At 46.7% G+C, this 22346-nt stretch overlaps 4 protein-coding genes across 8 annotated transcripts in view; 1 reads left to right on the forward strand and 3 right to left on the reverse strand.

Moving 5' to 3' along the window:
• Positions 1–54: 54 nt before the first annotated feature.
• On the reverse strand, positions 55–2084 carry tex36 (testis expressed 36). 3 transcript variants are annotated; one of them, XM_052080905.1, is made up of 6 exons: positions 1968–2078; positions 1582–1618; positions 1409–1486; positions 979–1119; positions 603–677; positions 55–473 (listed from the first exon to the last, which is right to left on the reverse strand). In XM_052080905.1, exons 1-6 carry the CDS (start codon positions 2012–2014, stop codon positions 171–173), a joined length of 681 nt encoding a protein of 226 aa, XP_051936865.1. In that variant the 5' UTR covers positions 2015–2078; the 3' UTR covers positions 55–170. The 3 variants fall into 3 exon arrangements, with proteins under 3 accessions (XP_051936865.1, XP_051936867.1, XP_051936866.1); XM_052080907.1 differs by having other exon boundaries at positions 1409–1618; positions 1968–2084; XM_052080906.1 differs by lacking the exon at positions 603–677.
• Positions 1751–4169, reverse strand: si:ch1073-143l10.2 (uncharacterized protein LOC565165 homolog). 3 transcript variants are annotated; one of them, XM_052080898.1, is made up of 6 exons: positions 3712–4169; positions 3577–3640; positions 3401–3482; positions 3255–3328; positions 2513–2764; positions 1751–2450 (listed from the first exon to the last, which is right to left on the reverse strand). In XM_052080898.1, exons 1-6 carry the CDS (start codon positions 3797–3799, stop codon positions 2309–2311), a joined length of 702 nt encoding a protein of 233 aa, XP_051936858.1. In that variant the 5' UTR covers positions 3800–4169; the 3' UTR covers positions 1751–2308. The 3 variants fall into 3 exon arrangements, with proteins under 3 accessions (XP_051936858.1, XP_051936860.1, XP_051936861.1); XM_052080900.1 differs by having other exon boundaries at positions 3421–3482; positions 3712–3804; XM_052080901.1 differs by having other exon boundaries at positions 3421–3487; positions 3712–3792.
• Positions 4170–4596: 427 nt separating this feature from the next.
• Positions 4597–19793, forward strand: edrf1 (erythroid differentiation regulatory factor 1). The gene is made up of 25 exons (XM_052080813.1): positions 4597–4981; positions 5501–5706; positions 6644–6710; positions 6792–6917; positions 7007–7131; positions 7221–7359; positions 8823–8924; positions 9005–9126; positions 9224–9335; positions 9404–9551; positions 9630–9741; positions 9816–9927; positions 11231–11500; positions 11593–11664; positions 12788–12920; positions 13001–13192; positions 13263–13463; positions 15094–15309; positions 15402–15628; positions 15714–15872; positions 16819–16968; positions 17203–17356; positions 17454–17569; positions 18459–18613; positions 18713–19793. The coding sequence occupies exons 1-25, from the start codon at positions 4898–4900 to the stop codon at positions 18873–18875; spliced, it is 3663 nt and encodes a 1220-aa protein (XP_051936773.1). The 5' UTR covers positions 4597–4897; the 3' UTR covers positions 18876–19793.
• Positions 19794–20197: 404 nt separating this feature from the next.
• adam12b (ADAM metallopeptidase domain 12b) overlaps positions 20198–22346 on the reverse strand; it is a 60126-nt gene continuing 57977 nt past the window's right edge. Inside the window, exons 22-23 of the mRNA XM_052080826.1 lie at positions 21244–21422; positions 20198–21091 (exon numbers count right to left, since the gene is read on the reverse strand). Coding sequence (XP_051936786.1) covers positions 21040–21091; positions 21244–21422 — 231 coding nt within the window. The 3' untranslated portion in view covers positions 20198–21039. The remainder of the gene's footprint in view (positions 21092–21243; positions 21423–22346) is intronic.

Raw genomic sequence — 22346 nt, forward strand, 5'->3', positions numbered from 1 at the left:
GCATGGCAGGCTGATTGAACACTCTCAATTGTCCCTCGGTGTAATCACACCATCTCTGATGAGCACAATGTGTTTTATTTACTTCTTTTCTTCATGGTGGTGATATTAAGAGGTGGGTTAAGTCTTGCAAATGCCCAACGTTCCAAAAACATCCAGTCCACCACGGCAGTTTACAGAGGTCTGGAACCCGCATTAAGATTGGCGAAGCCCAGCACTTCCATACTGTCATAGTCATCGTAAGTGTCTTGTCCGAACCACATGAAGTCTCCTCCATCCAGAGGCGCCTGCGCGCACTTCCTTTTGTGGTCACGTGCAAAGCGCCGGGCCCTGGTGGGTTCCACGGTAGGCTGCGATGCAAAGTCAGCGCCGTAGACTGAATTTCTCACAGTGGTGGGTGGGATCCCGTGTTGGCACAGGCAGAAATGTGACTTGTGCTGATTGATCTCCTTGGGACATTTTTTACGGCCTGCACCCTGACGGCATGAAACACAAAGTTTGGTTAAACACTCTAAAAATAACCCAGCGCTGTCCAAAACTGGATTGTTTCGTACATTTGTTTTAAATGTTGTAAGTTTGAATTGTAGGTAGGTGTCGATACTCACATCATCGAAGACAATGATATTGTCATGAAAGGATAGCTTGTTGTCATGCTGCGAGACTGTATAAGACCTGGATTTCTATCAAACAGTGAGACATTCAAACACACAAATACAAAATGAGAACGCTTGTAGGAGCTGCTGTAGGCCACGACTCACGCCAAGATGCTCACACGGAGCCAAATGGCCATTTGTAACTGTAGCACTCACTAGGCCACACCCCTTAAAGTTAAAAAGACAGTTTATTTCTTGACATTCTCTTTTTTGTGTGTTTTGTTACGTTTTTGTACAATATTACTCAAGAACACAAATCATTTCATTTCCCCTTCCAACAGGATTTGAAACAATGACTAAGCAAGTGAGGTTCGACACGCATACATACCGGCCCCGGTCTCGTCTTGGTAAAGCGTTCAAAGTCAAAAGCTTGCGGCAACTGCGCGGGAATCTGAGTCAACATCCTCCCGGTGCTTGTGGACAACTCCCGATTCCTCCCCTCGCTGGGCGCAGCATCTGGATGAGGAAACTGAGGAGAGTACGGGCCACAGTGTTAGGTACACCTGAACCCTCATTAGGGCTGCAAGAAAACTAAAAAGAGGGGGGGGGGACTCAAACGTGATGTCACATGTTGGCATATGGTAAAATAATGAATTGCTGAACTGTGAAGTATATAATTGACAGTGAGATATGAATCATTGATCAGTGATTTTCTGTTGGTCATCCAACACCTCCGAGTCAAATGCATACCATTAAAACCACACTTTTGAGTACAACTGGATTATGCAGGGAAGGGATAAAAAGCAAAGTTGTCTTACCCAATTGCCATCGTTGCTCATTGGTGAATAACGCTTGCCACCTTTTACCATGCTGACAGTTTGACAGAGTAGTTTCAACTGAAAAACGACACACACACACACACACACACTATCCAACCCAAGAGCTCGTGAAAACACCGGTGACTATGGAAACTGTGCATTCAACAATCAACGTGATATGTGCTCTCAGTTGACCATCGAGATGAGGAACTGGAATGCAAAAGGGGGTTGGGGGGGTGAAGACGGCAATCACTACTTTCAATTAAAGAAATAAAGTGATTAGATGAATTACAATGCACTGAGATTTGACATCAGAAAGACACTATACTTAATAGAATAATGCTAATTAAGCAAATCGGTGAACTTTATTTCCATATTTCTCAGGACAGTTAGCTTATTTTATCTTACACAAACATTGAGCAGTTTATTACCAAACACTTTTTTTTTAAAACATGTTTAATTGCTAATTTTCTTAACAGACACATTTCAAACAAGGGATTAAAAATGTTAACGCTTATTTTCTCACTCACTTTCAGCAAGTTAAAAGTTGACAACTCACATGATGGAAATGAGACAAGCCTGTTGTAGATAAATGGCAAATTGCATCACCTGGAAAACGCTAGTTTGTTTTAAAAGTAACACTGAGAAGACCCTTGCAAAAATAAGATGACTGAGGTGACATCAAGTGTGTAATAAGGTGACACAAAGTCCTTTGATGGGGTGCTACTTCTTATTACATCATCATTGCGGTCACAATCAAAGACTGTAATACCAGTTAGAAATAATTAATCTCACTTGGACTACTTGCTAAACCTTAATCAGGTGATGACAGTCTTTTGAACCTAATTTACAAAACGCCACATCGGAAGGCTCGAGCCGAGATTCAAACTGGGGACTTCTCTACTGCGAGGCGGACATGCTAACCACTAACATGCTGCTGTTATCCATTACGTCACTTTTAAGAGTTGCTGCGATGGGCTCACTGGCTTCCTTCTTGTTCCTGTACAGGTGCCTTTTCAAGTGCCTGGCCACACGCTGCCACCTGCAGAAAATCGCCTGATGAGTCTGGGAAACCAACCATCTGATGTACATCTTTGCGCGTACCTCTCCTGTGCGTCGTTGTACTTATTCAGCCGATCTGCCTCTTTTTTCTTCTCCTCCATCCACCGCCGCAGGAGATCTTCCTTCTCACGCCAAGCCTGCGACAGCGCCTCCTTCAGGCCGCTCTGCTCCACGTGCAGGGTGGCCAGTTCTTTAGTCTGTTGCTCGATGGTGTACTCGTGTTGATAAAGGGTTGACTTCAGGGCGTTGCTTGCCTTAGCCAGAGTGATAGCCTCTTGGCGGTGGTGGGACACGCTGAATTGGAAGTGTCAAGAATTATTGATTAAGCCTACATTTGACATAAACAAAGGAAGAACTATCATAAAATTAAATGTGGAGGCTGTTGAAACGTTATGAGCGTACAGGAAGTTGCACATGATCAAACTTGACAAACGTAGCAGCCCAAAAGGTCAGAAGCATCCAAAAACTATATGGGGGTACCGCAAGGATCTTTCCTGGGGCCACAACAATTTTGTTCTGATTTTATTAAACCATCAAATGGTCAAACTACTACCATTTTGAAATATCCCAATTAGGACAAGGGGAGGTTGCACACTATCAAAATCAACAAACACGACTTTACATGTGTGGTACCACAAGGATCTGTTCTGGGACCACAACTAATAAGTTAGTCAAAGGAATGTATGTGTTTTGGGACCCTACATTCCAGGAAGTAAGTTGAAAGATTCCGACCAAGACACAAAGTTGCACCCCATCAAACCCACCAGCTGGAGGTCATTCTTACCGTGACTGCCAGTGTTCCAACTCAGCATCTTTCAGATACATGACGGTGGTCAAGTCCGAGACGGTCTGAGACAGCTAAAAGAGACACAAAACAAGAAAATACCATGAAGGTGCTCCAGAAAATCAAAGTTCATTCTCTACTCTTACCTTTTCAACAAGATGCTCACTTTCTCTGAGGCCAAGTTGAAGTAGTCTGACATTCTCCCCAACTTTTATTCCATCTTCTGAGCTGTACTAAGTCGATGGTGACATTTTATTTGTCAAGTGTCAACAAGTTGGGTAAATTACTACAGTACGGCAAAATAAAAGTTAACACTTCTAACCTTGCTGACTGGAGATCTTTGAAAAACTGCCGGCGAATTTCAAAGCGCTCTTCCAATTGAGATACTAAAACATGGGTCAAGTCAAGGGTAGTAGATGCATTGAATATCTCAAATATATAAAATTGGGAATCTTACAGCTTGTATACACGCCCTCGTATGGAAGTTTCTCTGTTTGGTCTCTGAGTTGCAGTTGAGCACGCGCATGATTCTTCCAGCTGGCCATGTTACTTCACACATACATATCGTAAGTTTCCTCTTCTGACTCACCAAATTGTGTTTTTCTGAATCTTCCACGCCCGATCGTGTGGTTGCAGGACACAAAAGCTGATTATTAAAACGCTGCCGTCAGCTGATGAATGCCCCTCCCACAGTTGGCACCGTGATCTCCACTTTCACACAATCAGCATCTGACTGAAATCATCGTTTTATAATTATGTGAATAATAGAAAGTAGTTGTAGAAGATAACACGATAACCTGTTTGTTTTATTTTGTTAATTTGCGCGTATTTCTATTATTCTGTACTACCGTTGAAAATACGACTAAACCAAAATTGCTATTCATGCGGATTTTTTTCACTTGATTATTATTATTTTGTTTACTATTGTTTTTTGTATTGTCCTATATTGTGTAATATAATGTAGTGCGTAGTTTAGCTGGGTCTTTTAAAAATATATTTAATAATATAAAAAAAATCTGAAAATGTTTAAGGCAAACCAGGATAATTTAATATGATACAAAATATGACATTGCATATTTTTAAAACGATAAATTGAAAATATATTACATAACCTGACCAATTTCCTACCAGTTCTTTCCAGAAACAAGAATCTTCTCAACTCTTCTAGAACCAGGGCCGAGCAAGTGCTTCCGGGTTCACGTTCTCGAGTTTAACAATTTTATCTGTATTTAAATTAACATAAAATAAAATTTCCTTTGGTGTTATTGTATTTTTCGTAATTTTCAATGCTTGTATTTCATTTCATACGAATATTTTGGTAAACGAAATCATTTTTTTGGAAAAAGCGGAAGTCGTGTGTCGTCAGGAGACGCTACGCCAACTGGTTGCTTAGGGGGAGGAGGAGAAACTCATTTGTTCATAATGTGGCGAGTTTGACAACATGAAACGAAATAGTTTCCTTCAGCGTTAACCCGAATCCCGTGGTCGTGTCCCCCGCATTCTTAACGTGTCCGATCTCCAGTGGCTGTGGACGAGATTGTAGCATGCTAAGCTAGTAGACGTCAACTTTAGCTCCATTGATGATTTAAGTGTGTTTGGCAGCTCCATGGAAAAGCTCGTCTAGTTTTTGTGGCTTGTCCAGTATGAGCTCGTCAGATGGGTACACAGAGCCTGGGGATCATGCCCAGGAAGAAAACATCATCTCCACAGGAGACAACAACAAGCATGTAAGTAGAACATTTGCTGTATATACTGTGTTGGAAATCATTCACTCACTGTAGTATTGTATAGCGTGACCATGGGATCACTCAAAATTCAAATAAAAACTAGTTTTCGAGCAATACTTGCGTCCGTCGTTTATTACATGTTGGTTGTCTCATTATTACAGGATTAACGTCAGATTTGGACATTCGGTAATACATATTGAACAAAGACTGTAAATATCGTATCATTGAGACGATTGATTTTTCGAAAACTGATACAAGCACTTTCTGTCCATATGTTTTGTGATCTGATGTGTATTTTATGAACGGTAGCAGACAGTTCGGTTCAAGACACAGAGGACGGGGCACTGCACTATATTGTACAATCTATTTATTGCTCTTCTTGTAACCATCGGTCGTTCAATACTTTTCAAGATACACCGTGACAGTCTGCTGTTGCATTGTGGGATACATTGAGGTCCCAACATCATGTGTGTTTGATTTTGTTTGGGTTAACACGCACTTGCTTTGTTGTTTGTGAAGGACTCGGCGATATGCTCGGGAAGTAGCAGCAGTCAAATCAAGAGCTGTGCTGTGGTCAAGTACTGCGCCGCCCCACCTGCCAGCACGTATGCCCTGTTGCAGGAGAAGACCGACCTCAAGCTGCCCCCTGCCAACTGGCTGAGAGAGAACGCCCAGCTAGGCACCACCGTGTTGGGCTCCAGCAGCAAGGGCAAGCCGTTTTCAAGGTGGCTGATGTCATTCTGTGGTGGGATAGAGAAACTTGAACCAGTCAAAATTGATCTCCCATATAATTATTTATGTACTACAATTTCATGTTCAAGGGCGGCCCGGTAGTCCAGTGGTTAGCACGCCGGCTTCACAGTGCAGAGGTACCGGGTTCGATTCCAGCTCCGGCCTCCCTGTGTGGAGTTTGCATGTTCTCCCCGGGCCTGCGTGGGTTTTCTCCGGGTGCTCCGGTTTCCTCCCACATTCCAAAAACATGCGTGGCAGGCTGATTGAACACTCTAAATTGTCCCTAGGTATGGTTGTTCGTTTCTGTGTGCCCTGCGATTGGCTGGCAACCGATTTAGGGTGTCCCCCGCCTACTGCCCGAAGACAGCTGGGATAGGCTCCAGCACCCCCCCGCGACCCTAGTGAGGATCAAGCGGCTCGGAAAATGAATGAATGAATTTCATGTTCAATGACCGCTTCACAGTGCAGAGGTACCGGGTTCGATTCCAGCTCCGGCCTCCATGTGTGGAGTTTGCATGTTCTCCCCGGGCCTGCGTGGGTTTTCTCCGGGTGCTCCGGTTTCCTCCCACATTCCAAAAACATGCGTGGCAGGCTGATTGAACACTCTAAATTGTCCCTAGGTGTGGGTGTGAGTGCGAATGGTTGTTCGTCTCTGTGTGCCCTGCGATTGGCTGGCAACTGATCCAGGGTGTCCCCCGCCTACTGCCCGAAGACGGCTGGGATAGGCTCCAGCACCCCCCGCGACCCTAGTGAGGATTAAGCGGCTCCGAAAATGGATGGATGGATGGATGGATGACCGATGGTCAGAACAGTTAAATGTCTTTTCCACTAGATGGCAGTCAGTGCATAATTCACCCGTGTGCCCACTTCTTGTGACACTTCAGGGTGAGATTTGATGCCTCAAATGCTTTTTTTTTTTTTTTGGGACAGTTTTGGAATGGCGTATGACTTTATCGACTGCATCGGGGATGACGTCGACGTCGTGTCAGATTCAGAGGTCCGTGGTACAGGCCGCACCTTGACTTAAGCGTCTCTGTAAACACGCCGTTAATGCAAAGCGTCCCCCCCGCCCCGACAGAACATCAAGAAGCTGTTGAAAATCCCCTACAGTAAATCACACGTCAGCATGGCCGTCCACCGCGTGGGTCGCACCCTCCTCTTGGATGAGCTGGACATCCAAGAGCTCTTCATGAGATCCTCGCAGGTCCTGCCGTTTGCCGTCCTGCCACCTGTGGAATGGCATGAAAGAAAAAAAGCCTGGGGGGAAAAAAAAAATGTTGGTCTGCGTTGTAGACGGGCGATTGGACGTGGTTGAAGGACTTTTACCAGCGGTTGATGGATCAGAAGTGGCAAAGAAAAAAGAAGAGCAAAGAGCATTGGTATCAGAAAGCCATCCTGTCCAAGTTCCTCTACTACAGGCGAGTTTGTCAAATGACTCCAAACAATCAGGCTTGAGTTTTCATGTCACTGAGCGGTTCGTCTTAATCGTCAAAACGTTTTCTTGCAGTATTAACGGCGACTGCGCCGCCGAGCCGGTGGCGGAGAACCTGAACGACGACGAGGAGTGCGGCGGGCGGGAGTTCGGCTCGTCATGGCCCACCGCTTTCACCAGCTCCGACGCGGGAGAGTCGGCCGCTTGTAAACAGGTCCGTTGATCATTTGACATCGCTCAATCACATTGCGGCGGGAGGGGTGGGGGGGAATCCACAAGGAACGGATGCCTCAGGATGAGGGTAGAGCACCACATGAAGCTTTTCAGATAAGATAAGATAAGATAAGATATCCTTTATTCACCTTGACGTAGTTCCTTTGCTTGAAGATGCCATGAGAGGTCAGCAAAGCAATAATTTGACGTTAGACATGGTGAAATTATTATTTTTTTTGTGTGTGAAAGAAATTGGTCAATTTTTTTGCTGATTTATGCTATTTTTTAAGACAGTTTTTTTTAGACATTAACACATTGCAAAATAAGACCCAAAAACAAGAGCAAAAAATATTTTTTTGTAGATCTATTCATTCATTCATCTTCCGTACCGCTTGATCCTCACTAGGGTCGCGGGGGGTGCTGGAGCCCATCCCAGCCGTCTCCGGCCGGGCAGTAGGCGGGGGACACCCTGAATCGGTTGCCAGGCAATCGCAGGGCACACATAGACGAACAACCATCCATGCTCACACTCACACCTAGGGACAATTTTTAGAGTGTTCAATCAGCCTGCCACGCATATTTTTGGAATGTGGGAGGAAACCGGAGCACCCGGAGAAAACCCATGCAGGCCCGGTTGCCAGCCAATCGCAGGGCACACAGAAACGAACAACCATCCGCACTCACACTCACACCTAGGTACAATTTAGAGCGTCCAATCAGCCTGCCATGCATGTTTTTGGAATGTGGGAGGAAACCGGAGCACCCGGAGAAAACCCACGCAGGCCCGGTTGCCAGCCAATCGCAGGGCACACAGAAACGAACAACCATTCGCACTCACACTCACAACTAGGGACAATTTAGAGCGTCCAATCAGCCTGCCATGCATGTTTTTTTTTAAATGTGGGAGGAAAACGGAGTACCCGGAGAAAACCCACGCAGGCCCGGGGAGAACCTGAATCAGTTGCCAGCCAATCGCAGGGCACAAGGAAACGAACAACCATTCGCACTCACACTCACACCTAGGGACAATTTAGAGTGTTCAATCAGCCTGCCACGCATATTTTTGCAATGTGGGAGGAAACCTGAGCACCCGGAGAAAACCCACGCAGACCCGGGGAGAACATGCAAACTCCACACAGGGAGGCCGGAGCTGGAATCGAACCCGGTACCTCTGCACTGTGAAGCCGACGTGCTAACCACTGGACTACCGGGCCGCCCGTGTAGATCTATTGCTTGTTATATATTTTCTGTCTGATTAATTGTTCATCAGAATTTTGCTCTGCGAGATATTGGAATTGGCATCGGCCTGATAAAACATTTTAAAAATTCCGTATCGGTTGGGCCTTGTTTTATTGTATTTTTTTCATACGGTCTCTTGGTTTTGTCAGCTATGGGGGGGGGGGGGTCTGGAAAGTATCCATCACCATATTCCAAAATGAATTTGTGACTTCTCAAATGTTTTAGGAACGCGTCCCCATGGATAGGAAATTCGCTATAGGCCAGGTGACGTCGGCGCCCCAAGAGCAAAACCTGCCAGCGCTCTTTAACGAAGGCGAAAACAGTCAGGTCAGTTCTTTCGGTCCGGGCGGACGCGATTGCACTTCACGGTTGAACGCCTATTTTTATTTTTTTTTGGTACTCGATAGGGTTTAAGGAATGACTTTGTGAGAAATATCATGTGGACCTTTGAGGATATTCATATGTTGGTTGGCTCCAACATGCCGATTTTCGGAGGCGGGCGCTACCCGGCTGTCAGCCTCAAACTCAGGTTGGAATTTTTAGGGATAGAATTGTTGGTTAAAAAGCAGCACCGGCGGTATTTTGACAAAAGAGCGTGTTAAGACTTTTTTTTTCCCCCCACCCAGGGACAACAACAAACCCATCAATATCCTTACCGGTATCGACTACTGGCTGGACAATCTGATGTGTAACGTCCCCGAGCTGGTCATGTGCTTTCACGTCAACGGTATCGTTCAGGTAAGCATCTGAATTTGCGACCCCTTTTGTCGGCCGGCCGTTGTTCCATTTCAATCTGCGTTTCACAGAAATACGAGATGATAAAGACGGAAGACATCCCCCATCTGGAAAACTCGACTTTTTCCACCAGGGTGGTGAAAGACATCGCTCAGAATATCCTTTCTTTCCTCAAGTCCAACTGCACCAAAGAGGGTCACACCTACTGGCTTTTCAAAGGTAGCGGAGGCGGGAGGGAATTAAATATTTGAAATGCGCGGCCATGTTTCTAAATAATCGCCTGTGCCCCATCGTTAGCGAGCGGGAGCGACATCGTCAAGCTTTACGATCTGACAACACTGTGCGAGGAGGCCGAAGAGGAGAAGAGCCACAATCCCTTCACGCTTCCCGTGGCTGTGTTGCTTTATAAGTAGGAAAATGTCTTTATTTGGTACCAAAAAAAAAAAAAAACCTGCCCTGACTTGGTTTTGCTTTGCGCTTCAGGGTGGCATGCAACCTGATGCTCAAGGCCCGAGAAAACAGAAAGCACTACGGCACGATCCGAACTTTGCTTTTAAACTGCATCAAACTTCTGGACCAGGACAGGCACCCCCAGGTGAGTTTCTTTTGCGTCACGACGCAGTGGTACTTTCAACTTTAGATAGGCAGACATTTGAGTGAAGTGGGGGGGGGGGGGGGGTGCAATTAAAGTATGTCAATGCCCTCTTATTTGGGCAAGGAGAGCCATGGTTGTCGTCATTAGAACACTTGCAAGGAGCTGCTGTAGAGCAAAACTCAAGCATGGACAACAGGGATGGCAATGGCTAGCGATGAAAAAAGTGGAACTCACAACAACAACAACTCCAGCTCTTGACATCACTCACTCATGCCCTTTAAAGTTACACAAATACAACACCAAGTACAATAATTACACTTTGCAGAAACAGAAAGACTTTTTTTTGGTGTAAATTCTTTGATGTTTTTTTTTTTTTTTTACAAGTGTTTTTTTTTTGTTTATTAAAATCACATTAGCCCCTCCCAAAAAAACACTATTTTCCCCCCAAAAAACATTTTTTTTTGTTTTTTTAACGTAAGTATCGTTCATTCTTAATACTGCCCTTTATAAAACAGAAATAAATGGCGATATTAAATTTGAGATAATGCGTGAAACCCTTTTTGCCACATTTTTTGTTTGACTTCAGCAAACGTTGATCCTTTTTGTACGTGTTCGTCTTGGCCACTTGGGGGCAGTATAATACCGACTTTAAGACAGTAAGCTTTCTTCCATTCATTCATTCATTCATTCATTCATTCATTCATTCATTCATTCATCTTCCTAACCGCTTGATCCTCACTAGGGTCGCGGGGGGTACTAGAGCCTATCCCAGCTGTCTCCGGGCAGTAGGCGGGGGACACCCTGAATTGGTTGCCAGCCAATCGCAGGGCACACAGAGACGAACAACCATTCGCACTCACACTCACACCTAGGGACAATTTAGAGTGTTCAATAAGCATGTTTTTGGAATGTGGGAGGAAACTGGAGCACCCGGAGAAAACCCACGCAGGCCCGGGGAGAACAAGGGCGGCCCGGTGGTCCAGTGGTTAGCACGTCGGCTTCACAGTGCAGAGGTACCGGGTTCGATTCCAGCGCCGGCCTCCCTGTGTGGAGCTTTCTTCCAAATGTTTAAAATTTTTATTTATTTTTTTGTTAGTCCATGCATGGCTTTGAGCATTATTTTCTAGAATGAAGCGAAACAGAATAAATAAGCTAAAAGCTATGTGGTTGTGTTAAACACTCAATGTGTACTTCTCTTTGTTTTATGTTTAGTTTGACAACCATTACTGTCGAACTAAACATAAAACAAAGAGAACAACTCCACAAACCGGTCCCAATCTCACCTTCCCCCCCACCCACACAGATCATCGCCTCGGCCCACTACATGCTGTCCGAGCTTTTCCAACTCGATGAACCTCAGGAGGAGGACGACGACGGAGGCGAATCTTACCGGGCCTGCGGCTCAGAGGACAGCTACAGTAACGATGACCGCGAAGAGGAAGACGACGAGAGCGACGACAGTAGCTCGGACAATCACGGCCGCATGCAGGACGCCAGTAAAGCCGTGGCGGTCATCCGCTCTGTCGGAGAACTGTCGGTCCCGGAGAAATACAAATCCACTCAGCTGATCCGAGTCAGTGTATTTTTTATTTTTTTCATTTTGCTATTTCGTCACCTGTGCGTTAAATATGTTACGTTTTTTTTTTTTTTTGTCTGTCGCTGCAGCCGGGTGGCGCTTTCCCCATCTCACAAGACAAAGAGGAGCGATGCAGACATGTCCTCAACTATGTGCTGAAGGCAAGTCCGCGGGATATTGAAAGTTTTTAACAAGGCAGGATGCCTAAAAGCAGGGATGGCAATTTTCCGCGGATATGCGTAAATCCGCCGTTTTATTTCTTAAATTGATCATTTTTGTGAATCGTCTAAATCATTTGAGAAAATTTTAGGGGGGGGTCAGGTACCTTATCGTCGAGTTTTCACGAGCTCTCCCGATCAGTCTTTCCATCTTCCGATTGTAAACAACCCTGCGATTGGACGTGTATGATGTCTTACTTGTTGTGATTGGTCGCCCCGTCCAGGCCACACCCCTTTCCGCTTTTTTCATCACTCGCCATTGCCATCCCTTTAAAAGAAATTCGACACAGTGCCGATGCAGTTAAAGCACAGTCCATTCATTTTCACCAACAAATGAACAGATTTTTGTTCCGTTTCTAAATAGGATTTTTTTTCCCCATCCATTGTTGCAAATAAGAGTTCCTGCGGATTTTGAAAAAGTTAAAAAAAAAACATTAAATACACTAAACTAAAAAAAAAAAAAGGATTAAATGTAATCAAAAAATGTTAAATCGGGAAAGTGTTACAATTTAATTGAATTTTATTTGAATTTGTTTTTGTATCAAAAAGAAGATAAAAATCCAACGCTTAGTACACAGTCAATTTGGAAGAGTACGTTTAACCCAATAAATAAATAAACTGGCCACAGTCTAAATCGAGTAAAAGTTGAGGGTAAAATATTAATTATTTTACCTACTTTAGCTTAATATTTAATTATTTAAAAATATAATTAATTTTACACAGAAAAAAATTTGCAGCGATATGTACTGGAAAAGTCATTGTAAGGTTGTTTTTTTTTCACCCACTTAAAAAATTCTCATTAAATTTAACGGAGTTTTTTTGGGGGGGGGGGGGGTCGGGGTGGTAAACGTGACTTTGTATTTGTTTATTTAAAAAAAAAAAAAACTCCAAACCTTCAAAAGCACACAAAAGTGTTTGCTGCGTTTACCTTGGGACCAAATCTCATATTTTTAGCATAAAATATACTTGAGCAAAATGTCAATAAATGCCCCACGGGCAGTATTTGAGGAAAAATTGCAATCTTGGTCTGACGGTTTGATCGCAATGGCCGCATAACACCGCACAGGGTCTGAAGGCCGTCGATAGCAGCATCAAGAAGGAGAGCGAGCTCCCGGCCGTGGACCCCAACACGCCCATCCCTCTCAAGTACGAAGACGGAAGCGCAGCGGAAAAAGGCGTCTCTCCTTTCCTCGAAAGAGGTCACCATCTGCTCGCGCATGATACTAGCAAGACAGTGGAAACTTTTTGGCTTCTTACCCTCTCACGTGGTCCTTCTCAGTGGGGCATTCGCAGGCGGACCAAAAGCATCCCACGCGCTCGGGCATGATTCCCGGCACCTGGCAGCACCAGATGAAACTTCAGCTCTTCCTCAAGGCCTCCAAGGCGTACTACGTGCTGTCCGACGCCGCCACCAACCTGCTGAAATACGGCCGAGCCTTGCGCTACATCAAGCTGTCCCTGCAAAGCTACGGTAAGCTCGCCGAAAGCAAAGTCCAGAAAAGGACTGGTCCATCACGTCGCCGTGTCCCCTCCCCTCGCAGATGCCTATTGCGCTATCGGAGGCGCGCTCCACCCGCAGGCGCTCCTTTTCCACAGCCACTGCCTCTCGCTGTGCGGCGACATCCAGCTGATGTTGGCCCAGAATTCCAACAACAGAGCCGCGTACCAGGAGGAGTACGGCTACCAGACCAAAGAGGACCAGGAGATCTTACACAACCTACATCGGGAGAGCAGCTGCCAGGGTCAGTGGACGCCGGCACAATCCAATGTGTTCCCAGACCAGTACAATAAAGTCTTGGTGACTGAGGGCCCCTACAAAATGTTTAGAATTGGCGGTATTAATCGTTCAAACTAGCTATGGGCAAGCATCTGATACCAGGTGTCGGTATCGTGCCGATACTGGCCTTGTTTTAAGGTCTCGGTATTCGTTAAGGATGCCGATACAAGCCGTGTGATACATGAGTTCACCATTATGTCTCCAGTTGTTAATTGAAATTAACTATAAATCAATTATTATATAAGGCGGCCCGGTAGTCCAGTGGTTAGCACGTCGGCTTCACAGTGCAGAGGTAGCGGGTTCGATTCCAGCTCCGGCCTCCCTGTGTGGAGTTTGCATGTTCTCCCTGGGCCTGCGTGGGTTTTCTCCGGGTGCTCCGGTTTCCTCCCACATTCCAAAAACATGCATGGCAGGCTGATTGAACACTCTAAATTATCCCTAGGTGTGAGTGTGAGTGCGAATGGTTGTTCGTTTCCTTGTGCCCTGCGATTGGCTGGCAACTGATTCAGGTTCTCCCCGGGCCTGCGTGGGTTTTCTCCGGGTGCTCCGGTTTCCTCCCACATTCCAAAAACATGCATGGCAGGCTGATTGAACACTCTAAATTATCCCTAGGTGTGAGTGTGAGTGCGAATGGTTGTTCGTTTCCTTGTGCCCTGCGATTGGCTGGCAACTGATTCAGGTTCTCCCCGGGCCTGCGTGGGTTTTCTCCGGGTGCTCCGGTTTCCTCCCACATTCCAAAAAAAACATGCATGGCAGGCTGATTGGACGCTCTAAATTGTCCCTAGGTGTGAGTGTGAATGGTTGTTCGTTTCTGTGTGCCCTGCGATTGGCTGGCAACCGGGCCTGCGTGGGTTTTCTCCGGGTGCTCCGGTTTCCTCCCACATTCCAAAAACATGCATGGCAGGCTGATTGATCACTCAAAATTATCCCTCGGTGTGAGTGTTGGCGTGAATGGTTGTTCGTCTCTGTGTGCCCTGTGATTGGCTGGCAACCGATTCAGGGTGTCCCCCGCCTACTGCCCGAAGACAGCTGGGATAGGCTCCAGCACCCCCGCGACCCTAGTGAGGATCAAGCGGCTCGGAAGATGAATGAATGAATGAATTATTATATATTTTATAATTATATAAATCAAAATTATATATATCAAAACTAGCAACGCTATCGGTACCTGGTGAGTACTCACGAGTGAGTACTCCTACTGGTATAGGTCTGACAAAAAGTGTTATTGAACAAGTCTAAATTATAAATATCGACCGAACACATTTCCACTTTATGATAAATGGCAGAGTAGTTTTCATTTTTAGGTGATCAACATTTCATACTTAAATTTAAACTATGCATAGCAGCGGTTAGCTTGACTTCTTTTTCCTGACAGTGTAAGTAAGCGGGTACTCGGGGGGGGGGGGGGGGGGGTGAATTCCCGCAAGCATTTTATCGAACCGAGGTGCTCGAATTACTCGAGGACCCATTTTCAGCCCAAATTAGATGTACCGATAAGCGTGTGCCTTTAAGAGGCGGGGCTTGCGGGTGTGACTCATTTGTGAATCTTAAACTGCGACTAGTCAGTGTTCAGTACTTCCAATTTGAACACTCAGCGTTCAACATGGCAACCGACCTGGCCACCGACCTCGAGTACCAGCTGTTTGTGAGCAGCAAGTGCTACGAGGCCGCCTACGAGCTGCTCGTCTCGCACGCCTTGAAGGAGGAGGCGTCGGATCAGCTGGCTCAGGCGCTGAAGCGGCTGGGGAACATCCGCAACGAGATGGGCGTCTACTACATGAACCAGGCGGCGGCCATGCAGACGGAGCAGGGTGAGACCCTGCAAACCAAAAAAACGCCGACGTCGGGTGTTTCTCGCCAGCAATCCGCCCTGACTTCGGTTTTTTTTGGGTGCGGGGGGCAGTTAAGACCTCGGTGTCCGCCGCTGAGCAAGAAATGTGGAAAAAGAGCTTCGCCTTTTTCGAGAAGGGCATGAAGGACTTTGAGGCCATCGGGGACAACACCAACAAAGCGCTGCTGCTGTGCAACACGGGCAAGCTGATGAGGATCTGCGCCCAGGCCCACTCGACCGTCTCCGTGGACGACAGCAGAGGGGAGTTCTCCCCGGAGGAGGCGCTCTACTACCACAAGGTCACGCTCAAGGTCACAATCGCAAAAATCCGACGCAGCCGTACTGATATTTGGCACTTTTCCTGTCTTTTGGCAAAATAACCAGGCCATCGACTACTACTTGCGCGCCATGAGGTCATTGACATGCCGTGAGAACCACCAGCCAATTTGGGACAGCGTGAACTGGGAGCTGTCCACGACATATTTCACACTGGCCACACTTCTGCAGGACTACGCGCCTCTCTCCAGGAAGGCTCCGGAACAGGTTATCACCTCACTTGGTCACTTTGGATTCCAAACCGTCAACTGATATCAATCACATTCATTCATTCATTCATTCATTCATCTTCCGAGCCGCTTGATCCTCACTAGGGTCGCGGGGGGTGCTGGAGCCTATCCCAGCTGTCTTCGGGCAGTAGGCGGGGGACACCCTGAATCGGTTGCCAGCCAATCGCAGGGCACACAGAGACGAACAACCATTCGCACTCACACTCACACCTAGGGACAATTTAGAGTGTTCAATCAGCCTGCCATGCATATTTTTTGGAATGTGGGAGGAAACCGGAGCACCCGGAGAAAACCCACACAGGCCCGGTTGCCAGCCAATCACAGGGCACACAGAAACGAACAACCATTCGCACTCACACTCACACCTAGGGACAATTTAGAGTGTTCAATCAGCCTGCCATGCATGTTTTTGGAATGTGGGAGGAAACCGGAGCACCCGGAGAAAACCCACACAGGCCCGGTTGCCAGCCAATCACAGGGCACACAGAAACGAACAACCATCCACGCTCACATTCACACCTAGGGACAATTTAGAGCGTCCAATCAGCCTGCCATGCATGTTTTTGGAATGTGGGAGGAAACCGGAGCACCCGGAGAAAACCCACGCAGGCCCGGTTGCCAGCCAATCACAGGGCACACAGAAACGAACAACCATCCACGCTCACATTCACACCTAGGGACAATTTAGAGCGTCCAATCAGCCTGCCACGCATGTTTTTGGAATGTGGGAGGAAACCGGAGCACCCGGAGAAAACCCACGCAGGCCTGGGGAGAACATGCAAACTCCACACAGGGAGGCCGGAGCTGGAATCGAACCCGGTACCTCTGCACTGTGAAGCAGACGTGCTAACCACTGGACTACCGGGCCGCCCATATCAATCACACGTCTTTTCTAAAAAAAAAAATTTTTTTTTTTTTTTTAGATTGAGCGAGAGGTGACTGAGGCCATGATGAAATCGCTCAAGTACTGCGACGTGCACACCGAGTCCGCCCGCCAGCTGCTGTACCAGTACAGAGCGGCAACCATCCACCACCGCCTGGCCTCCATGTACCACAGCTGCTTCCGGAATCAGGTGGGAACACACCGGCGATGGCTTCCCTCGACTAAATCTTGGCGCTATCGACAAAAATTGCGTTGAACCAATCATGTCCAGCCAGCCATTTTTCTATCGCGCTTGCCAGCACACCATCACTTTTTAATTATTATTATTTTTTGCCATTATTGACCCCGCCCCCCTAACCCCATGGGATTAAATTCCCAAAATTCAAAGAATAAGTGACAAGATTTTTTTTTAACGTCCATCTAGGTGGGCGACGAGCGCTTGAGGAAGCACCACCGCAGCCTGGCCGAGCTCCACTACAGCAAGGCCGTGTATTTGTTCCTCAGCCTCAAAGATGCGCCGTGCGAGCTGCTCCGGGCCTTACTGGAGAGGGTGGCCTTTGCCGAGTTTACCATGGCGGGTGCGTTCCCCGTCAATCTACGAGTCTCGCTACTTGGGTCTTGGCGCTTTATATTTAACGCCGCCGCTGCTGTGCGTTTTTGTGTCTCGCCCCGCAGCTCAGAACAGCAGCACGGCCAAGCAGAAGAGCCTGACGGCCGCTTTGGAGATCATGGCGGAGACTCGCTGCGCCTTCCAGATGATTCACAAAGAACTGCTTGAAGAGCAGACTGAGGTTGTGGAGCAAGACCCACCCGGGTTGCGGTCTAATCGCAAATTCTACTAAAAAGATTTAACACGGCCGGCCTGCGGCATAACATTAACTCTTTGGATGTCATCAGCAGGAATCATAACAAGGATTTTATACATCTTTTTTAAAATACATGCTATTTACCAAAACATTAAAATAACCCCCACTCCCAAATTGGGTTGTTTTTTTTGGGGGGGGGGGGGGCGGAACAGATTAATTTATTTAAATGGATAATTCGGTAGGGCGGCCCGGTAGCCCAGTGGTTAGCACGTCGGCTTCACAGTGCAGAGGTACCGCGTTCGATTCCAGCTCCGGCCTCCCTGTGTGGAGTTTGCATGTTCTCCCCGGGCCTGCGTGGGTTTTCACCGGGTGCTCCGGTTTCCTCCCACATTCCAAAAACATGCATGGCAGGCTGATTGGACGCTCTAAATTGTACCTAGGTGTGAGTGTGAGTGCGGATGGTTGTTCGTTTCTGTGTGCCCTGCGATTGGCTGGCAACCGGGCCTGCATGGGTTTTCTCCGGGTGCTCCGGTTTCCTCCCACATTCCAAAAATATGCATGGCAGGCTGATTGAACACTCTAAAAATTGTCCCTAGGTGTGAGTGTGAGTGTGAATGGTTGTTCGTCTCTGTGTGCCCTGCGATTGGCTGGCAACCGATTCAGGGTGTCCCCCGCCTACTGCCCGGAGACGGCTGGGATAGGCTCCAGCAACCCCCGCGACCCTAGTGAGGATCAAGCGGTTAGGAAGATGAATGAATGAAAGGATAATTCGGTACCGCCGTATTTGTCATCAGCCCATTTTGCATAATATGTCCACCAGGTGGTGCTGCGGTGCTGAAGCACTCACCTCTCTTGTCTCTTCCGCGATGTGCAGGGAAGCCACGCAGCTCTTCCGGGATCTTCGGGTTGCCCTGCGCCAGGACTGAACCTCCAGGAAGTGACCAAGCTGACCGCTCTGTTTGAGTCGCGCTTCTCCGATCTGCTCCTTCAGCTCATCAAACTCATGACTAAAACTAAACGCAAACCCAGGTGAGAACCCCCCCCCCACCCTCCCTCACTGAAAAACAAAACTAGTTTTGCATCCCTCGGTTGACACGCCGAGACCCTCACAATTTTATTGACGTGCAGCAAAAAGGACGAAGAGCTGCTGCAGAGTTACAGGAACGTTTACTCCAAGCTGCTGCGCTGCGACAAGAACACGCCTCTGCTCGCCCGCGTCGGCCTGTACGCCGAACTTCTGCAGCAGCTTACGCCCAACGCCGACGGCTACGACGCTAACGTGCTATCGTGACGACGCCTTCTTTAGATATTGCGGACTGAAAAACTACTTGCACATTTTGGAAGATGCTCGATTTGTGTTTCAAGTTGTCCGATACTCACACATTTTTAGGGATATTCAGCTTTCGGGTGAAAATTCAAATTTGCAGCAGGGATTTATAACAACACACCAAAGCTCCTCTGACCTCATCAGTACAGCACTAATATGAGTCATTCTACGCAGAGGATAAAGACTATATAGCGAGTACTGTAATACTGTCTGCATACATGTTGTTGAACCGTTTCTGTTCGATCTGTTGCTTAAGGTGTGAAAGCAGCCCAACGTCGATGCGAGTGAGCATTAGCATGAAGCTAGTGGTGCCTTTCTTTAGGCAGCCTTCAAGCCATTTTTAAATACACCAGAGCGTTATTCCCTTTGTGTAAAGTTTGACGATAAATTTCCACTGAGCGTGGCACAAAATTGCTGGAGGCCTCCTTTTTTGATGAATTGTTCACTATTTGTCTAACTGCTGCTTGTTTTGAAGCGCGTCGAGTTGAATTCACAGAGTCACTCGTATCTCAAGGCACCACTGCACAGAAACGACATGACAAAGAGTGGCACATATCATCCAAGCGACTTTCGGTGATGCGAGCCATAAGGAGAGCCTTTTGCCTTTCATACGAGACCCAGTGAGGGTGTGATTTTTGCGGGCATCCCGCTTTCAGATCATTACATGCATGACGTCAGCGTGACTGTCGGCACGACAGTGCTGTCTGTGCTCAATCAATATTGATTTTTATTATTTTTGATATCCAGAGCTTCTGTTGGCGCTGGGTAATCTTTTTTTTTTTTCATGTTGCTTTCTTAAAACCAAAACAGTGCAATTATGTAAAAATGTTTCAATATTGGGCATGTTTGCTGTGATATAGAAATAAACTTTTTGGAATGTGATTATTGTGATTATTTCCCCCTCTTTTTTTTGTTGAATTTTTGGAGACTATATATATTTTTTTGCGTGTAGATTTAACGATGTACATGTTTGCATGTTTGAAACAAAGCAATAGAAATGGCATTCAGTGTCATGTCATCCCCTGTAATTGCTCGCGATGCGTTAAAATAATACAGCAAAGGGGATTTTTCAACGTCCACGTTTGGTGATTTTGATTTGGTCCAATATGAGGCCTGGTCAAAAGTGTTGTGTGGGATGAGATTTGTAATCACTTGCCTTTTGCAGAAGGTGGCAGTGTGGTACCGAATGCTCATGTTCCTGGGACTGGAGGGAGGGAGGGGGGGAGGGGGCAGAGAGAGAGAGCGAGAGAGACTCCAAAATGACAAAAACAGAAGCCATACACATATGCAGTGGCCCTTGAATGGCTTTTGTAGCCTTTATGTAAATAAAACACACACTTGGGATGTAAAAAATAACAAAAATATGAACCAGAATTGCGCGCCGTATGTTTTTCTACTCGCACGCAACACTGTACACTATTGGAAAAAGTCAAATTGAGGTCGAGGAAGAAACACAACCAAAAAAATCCAAAACGCGATGCTATGGTGAGAAAAATTTTGCCGGACACGCATATGGAGAAAAAATAAATACATTAAAAATGTGGATCACATGATCACCGCGCTTGGCTGTAAATTAGAAAATTATTGTCAGTATGTATCCGTTTACTTCAGCAGCATCACGCGTGGTGAAAAATTTCAAATGTCTTCGTTCACAAATTCTTCATTTTTGTCTGAATTTACACACACTAGATTTTGCACATTGAAGGAGGACAAAGTGCGTGGGTCCTTTTTTTTTGTCCTTGCACCTACGGTTATAAAACACACACATTTTGCTTTCTAAATGTATAAAACGCCTCCTACATAAGCGTCCAATCTTCCTAGCGCGGAAGAGAGCGACAAATAAAATAAATAGTCCATTGGTACCTGAGCGAGGACAAGATAGAGCACCTTTAAGTGGGAGAGCACCACCGACCAATCAGTCAGAGTCGTCGTTTTTTTTTTTTTTTTTTTGCTTCCAAATGTCCCAAAAAGTGTCTCACACACACACACACACACACACAACTATTCCGCCGCTCTTTTGACACACAGGGCGTCCATTGTAGGCGCAGTGACCAGTCCAGCTGAGCCTCCGTGATGAATTAGTGCAAAATAAAAGAAAGAGAGAGACTCGCTCCACCTGGGAGATGGCTCAGCAGTTTTTGGGGCTCTTTGGTGGTCTGTAGGGCAACACTGGTGCGGGTCTGAAAACAAAACAAAACAAAAAAAAAAACAAAAAAAAACAACACGTTTTTAATGTTAGTCATGATGACGGGACTTGAATAGGCGAGTTAAAGAAGCAGTGAAACGATAAACACACATGAACTCGACATTGGATGATGACGTTCGGACCAACCTGGTGGGGAAGGGGATCGCGGATGGTGGTTTGGGCACAGTGGGAATGGGGACGGGCAGCGGTCCTCTCCCGGGGACGTGTAGGCCCAACACGGAGGCGCCGTGACCCAGGCGAGCGCTTCTTCGGCCCAGCGGGTCGGCGGGAAGCGGCTTCTGCGGAGGACTGGGCTTGTCCAAGTCCTGCGGTTGACCAAGCAGTTCAGAGATTTGTGTTGATGCAGAGGCAGAAAAATGCAGTTTCCACAGTCAGTTGTGAAACTCTTCTTGCGGTGTGTCTACGATGACTGGATTATACTGCCTCCACGTGGCCAAGACGGGAAGCGCAACCGCATCAATTGAATTGAAGTAAAAATGCGGCAACCGCCACACCACCACCCCAAAAAATCAAACCAAAAAAAAAACCTCTGGTGAATTTCTTTACATTCTATGTCATTATTATTATGATTCTTTTAAAAGATTTTAGTTACAGTTTCCCTTGGAGGGCCGTTATGACTGTGCACCTCTTCCTGCCCGGAGACAGCTGGGATAGGCTCCACTCCAATACCCCCCCTCCCCCATCCTTGTGAGGATAAAGCGGTTCAGAAAATGGATGGATGGATCATATTAATGAGTGACTTTGTGGGGTTTTTTTGGGGGGGTGGGGGGGGGGGGTTCTAGGAGGTTGAAACAGGCTAAATGGCAATCGTTTCATTTCACTGTGGATCGGCGATTTGAGCTCTCCGGATCTAAAGTCCAGAATTTTTTTTTTTTTTCTCTCTCGTCATTTCAGAGTTGACGCAACAACACTGACAGAACTTTGCTGGAAAGCCAACGAATGTTCTGCACGGACGTGATTGGCCTTCAAAGAAGCCTTTCCCAATCACGGATATTAGCAGTGACAGAGGCGGCGTCACGTCTCACGGTAAGCGGCTAAACACATTTTCCTTCGAGGGTTGCCGCTCGGCTCGCACCCGCCGCCCTTTTGATTGAATCTCTTATCCGCTGTGTGACACGGCGTCTCTCCGCTTGATTAGAACCTGACCACTCCGCTACTGGCGCCTTGTTTTGCCAAAACAGGGCGGCCTTTTTAGGAGGCAGACAGCCTTTCATCTGGCTTATATGACC

Source organism: Hippocampus zosterae, chromosome 11 (genome assembly GCF_025434085.1).
Source record: "Hippocampus zosterae strain Florida chromosome 11, ASM2543408v3, whole genome shotgun sequence".
Taxonomy (NCBI): Eukaryota; Metazoa; Chordata; class Actinopteri; order Syngnathiformes; family Syngnathidae; genus Hippocampus; species Hippocampus zosterae.

Coding starts and splice junctions, on each gene's coding strand:
- tex36 (XM_052080905.1), bottom strand. CDS start 2,014: ATGCAATTTGCCATTTATCTACAACAGGCTTGTCTCATTTCCATCAT. Junction 1,120..1,408: donor TGAGCAACGATGGCAATTGG/GTAAGACAACTT, acceptor TACTCTCCTCAG/TTTCCTCATCCAGATGCTGC. Junction 474..602: donor ATATCATTGTCTTCGATGAT/GTGAGTATCGAC, acceptor TCATGCCGTCAG/GGTGCAGGCCGTAAAAAATG.
- si:ch1073-143l10.2 (XM_052080898.1), bottom strand. CDS start 3,799: ATGGCCAGCTGGAAGAATCATGCGCGTGCTCAACTGCAACTCAGAGAC. Junction 3,641..3,711: donor CGAGGGCGTGTATACAAGCT/GTAAGATTCCCA, acceptor CCCATGTTTTAG/TATCTCAATTGGAAGAGCGC. Junction 2,765..3,254: donor TTGGAACACTGGCAGTCACG/GTAAGAATGACC, acceptor CTTCCAATTCAG/CGTGTCCCACCACCGCCAAG.
- edrf1 (XM_052080813.1), top strand. CDS start 4,898: ATGAGCTCGTCAGATGGGTACACAGAGCCTGGGGATCATGCCCAGGAA. Junction 9,928..11,230: donor ACCAGGACAGGCACCCCCAG/GTGAGTTTCTTT, acceptor CCACCCACACAG/ATCATCGCCTCGGCCCACTA. Junction 18,614..18,712: donor AAAACTAAACGCAAACCCAG/GTGAGAACCCCC, acceptor ATTGACGTGCAG/CAAAAAGGACGAAGAGCTGC.